The sequence below is a fragment of the Micropterus dolomieu genome, unplaced genomic scaffold, assembly GCF_021292245.1.
Source record: "Micropterus dolomieu isolate WLL.071019.BEF.003 ecotype Adirondacks unplaced genomic scaffold, ASM2129224v1 contig_1711, whole genome shotgun sequence".
In the NCBI taxonomy this organism is placed as follows: Eukaryota; Metazoa; Chordata; class Actinopteri; order Centrarchiformes; family Centrarchidae; genus Micropterus; species Micropterus dolomieu.
In genome coordinates, this window is record NW_025730701.1 from 1 (window position 1) to 4,075 (window position 4,075).

General features: G+C 39.9%; 1 protein-coding gene across 1 annotated transcript; it reads right to left on the bottom strand.

The window, feature by feature from the left end:
* Window positions 1-773: 773 nt before the first annotated feature.
* LOC123964323 (sodium- and chloride-dependent betaine transporter-like) lies at window positions 774-3,697 on the bottom strand (the record flags this gene model as incomplete). Its single annotated transcript, XM_046041366.1, has 7 exons — window positions 774-874; window positions 1,076-1,178; window positions 1,891-2,028; window positions 2,111-2,223; window positions 2,890-3,014; window positions 3,313-3,416; window positions 3,515-3,697. Coding segments are annotated over 7 exons (867 nt in total), but the record flags the coding sequence as incomplete, so codon positions are not given.
* Window positions 3,698-4,075: the final 378 nt, after the last annotated feature.

Below are 4,075 nucleotides of genomic sequence, written 5' to 3' on the forward strand. Positions count from 1 at the left end.
GTACCTACTTAACCCTAACTTTACAGGTTTTTCTTTTCCACAAAAGGCATTGGACATCTTAAAACGGGGAATGAAAAACAAACATATACTGTAGAACCACTGGGGTCTTAGGGTCGGTAATCCTGTCATGAATACGATGCAAATTCATCTTGACATGCATTTTTTTTTTTTTTACTTTTGAGGTCATTGGGGCTGGGTTGTAAAGTGCTGCAAGGGGGATTGTAAATTAAGTAAGAGTCAAAAGAGGAAGAGTTAAAACAAATGTGATACAGATATGATAATGTAATAAATCTACCATCTCTGCGTGTTTATTCAAAGCTGTTTGCATCAATGCCTGTGATTAATCTGCACCAAAGGTGTCCCTACCAATATCCAGCAACTACTGATCAGAACAATTAAACATAACCACTGTTGTCCATCAGAATCTAGTCAATGTATTTGATACACAAACAATTCCATCCATCCATCGTCCACCCATTATCCTGCATACAGGGGCTGGAGCCAATCCCAGCTGACATCAGGCGAAAGGCGGGGTACACACTGAATAGGTTGAGAGTGAGTTCCCCCGCAAGGGAAGTTTTTATTGTCCCAACACTGAAATATAATATCTGCCCTTGACCTGCTCTATTCTCACTGGGGTGGTTCTCCTTTCTCTCATGAACATACACGTCACATATTAAATCACGTGTCAGATGGAAACAGACATGAGAAAGGTAGCACATGGAAGAAACAAATCAACCACATGACAGTGAATGAAAGGACTGAATCCTTACAAAACAGAGTAAGGGAGTGATGTAGCACCAGCAGTACTTCATTAATGGGTATGGACGATAACCAATCATGTCTATGATGTTGCCATAGAAACGGTCAGCACCTTTAGAGAAAGGAAAGATAATGGAAAGGTCAGTCTCGTCTTGAACATATATTCTCGACATGAATGTATCAGCATACCAAAAGTGCACACAGCGGTTTTTGTTCCGTTAAAAATAGTTTCTGATAATGTGAAGAAGAGTTGTGTCGGTTCTGTCAACAGGATATAGTCTTTATGTGTATGGTTGTATCGTCTATGAGTTACCATACACCCAGGCAATGCTGACAGACTGGCAGAGGGAGAGGAGGAGCAGGGTGGTGCCACTGCAGACATGATGGTCCAACAGCTGGAGCAGGTACATCCCTCCCTAAAAACAATGACAGAGGTATACAGATATAGAAATTTATTTTGTAAAACTTCCAAAACTTCCATAACCTGCATTATAATCAGCATCTGCATATCTTTTTCTTATCATCTGACGTCTGACTCATTTCTCTCATATTTTGTCTCATTATCACTTGTTATTTAGATAAATACTGTTAGCAAATAATAATAAGAAAAAAAACGATTTATATGAATTGTTTGACCTTTCAAGAATTACACTTAGAAACTTTTATGACAAGAGTTACATGAGATTGATACCACTCTCATTCATATTCGTCCTTTTAATATGAAGCTGGAGACAGCAGCCAGTTAGCTTAGCTTAGAACAAAGACTGAAAAGAAAACAGCTTGTCAGGCCAAGATGTCACTGGTCCTGACCAAGAAAAATAATCCAGCACATAACCCCCCATTTACAATTTGTTAAGCAAACGAGATGTAATTTTTGCGCTTTAGCAGTGATAGTAGGTGGATTTTGTTACCATCAGAAAGAGCCAGGCCAGCTGCTGTTTCCCCCTATTTCCAGTCTTTGTTCTGTATCATCTTCTGAATCACTAAGCCCTACCTGGACTGACTTCCTCTCACACTGCTACTTTTTTTTCTGTAATATTTTACCAGTTTCTAAAGCACATAAATTGTTACATAAACTATTTGGTCGGAACACTGAGGAAGGCTGTCTAGCAAGTCTTCTGTACAAACCTCAGTGACCAGGGAGAGTCCCAGCAAACAGCAGAGACTGCAAATGGCCAGCAGAAGCAGCTCACGTCTGTAGCCTTGGCGCAGGTAAGTTGGGAACAGATCAACCAGTGACGTCATCAGACACTCTAGACCAACAAACTAGAAGGAACCAGTGGGAGGAAAAAGAGTCAGGGCTTCGTTCATTCATTCGGTCATTTATTCAGAGAGCTTTGGCCGGTACCTGACTGTCCAATCCAAGCAGAATGATCATGATGAAGAAACACACCGACCATACCCGGGGCATGGGCATCATGGCTACAGCACGTGGGTAGACAATGAAGGCCAAACCTGGACCTACACACACAGAATGTTATGAGATATCACACTAAAGTCCAGATCACTATAATGAACTGACTGACAAACCGACATTGCCATCCTAGAACCATGCCGCTAACATGGCTAACATTAAGATATTGTGCTATTTTCCAGATGCAAGCAGCAAAGCCAGAAGTGGCCGAGCTTCATAAAGCAAAACTGTGTTAAGTGTTTTTTTTTTAAAACAATGACAGTTGACGATTTGGCTTGTCGTCTGCCTTGAAGTTTTGCTCTAAATGTCTACACACTGAATGAGAAATGTGTAGAAGCATCTGAGACCTGTGGGTGAACTTATAGTTGGTTAAAAAGTCACCACAACTCATGTGTTGCTTTCTGATTCCCAAAGTGTAGGTCAAAATTAATGTGCACAACTGACTCTGATTAATATTTTTTGTCTTTAGTTTTGCATTTCCAAAAAATATGACAGAAAAAGGCATCAAGAATGCCAGAAAGCTTAGTAGGTTGGAATGATGAGGGGATAAGGATAAAGAAATATCACATGCTTTGGCACAATTTCCAGGTCAAGTGTCTGTGCAAGGTGCAGTATGACAGTTTAAACTACAAGCTCCCCAAAAAGCCTCACAGGAAACAGCTTATCTCTCTAAAGCTCACTTTGAAGTTGAACTTAACTGAATCACCACTTGCCTGATTCAGCTATTTCAGAAATATCCACTCCTTGTTCGTATGTCATGAAACCCAAAACAGAGAAAATGGCGAAGCCCGCAAAAAGGCTGGTGGCACTGTTCAGTAAACACAAGTAGAAACAGTCCCTGAAAGAAAAATGAATTTAGTTCCAGAAATGTGTAGGCAATTGAGGAGTGGATACAAGTGTTCCAGCTTAGCTAATGCTAACCACAGGCCCATACTAATTAAACTTCATTATCACATGTTTAATTAAGAAAATTCTTGGCTTTGTAGCATAAAGTTTCACTTAAAATGATGTGATGGGAGTGCAATGAAGTAAGTCTGCAGGGATGTTATATAAAAGACAAGAAACACTAACATTTCCTGTAAGAATTCAGATACAGTTACATTTCATTTCCAGCGGGATAGTTTCGAAAGTTGTACCTGTAACAGTCGTTGTTGTAAGTGTTATAACTCCCAAGAGAGGTTAGGAACCCGAAGCCGACAGCATAAGAGAAAAAGATCTGAGTGCCAGCATCCATCCATACCTGAAAAGGTCAAACAAATACTTGTGTGTATGTGCATGGCCCTGTGTAGAGTAAACAATGTAATTATTCTGCTCGTAAGATTGTATGTGTGTTTTTACCTGGGGGTCTGAAAGGCGAGTGATATCAGGGTAGAGGTAATAAATGATCCCATCCATTGCCCCGGGTAGGGTAACACCACGTATGAACAAAACCAACAGCATAATGAAGGGAAATGTGGCTGTGAAGATGGCTGCCTGAAAAGAAGAGGAGGAAACAGTCAGTAAGAACCCCCTAGCACGCTGCTATAGTGAAACAGATCAGCCACATCTGGGGTGTAGGGCTAAAAATAAAGATTATTTTCATTGATTAGTTTATAAAATGGCAAGTCCAATTTCCTAGAACCTAACACAACATCTTCAAATCAACAGTTCAAAACCCAATAATGACAAAGAAAAGTAGCAAATCCTCACCTTTGGGAGGCAGGAAACAACAAATGTTTGGCATATTTCCTTCATAAATGAATTAAATGATCAAATATCAATGAATATGCTGATTGTGATATGTGATTAATTGACTAATTGTTTCAGCACTGATCTTTAAAAAATCAGTTCCCAACATATAAATGAACATGAGCTCAATCCTAGTTCATCTGATACTAGGCAGCATGGTTCATGGTGTAG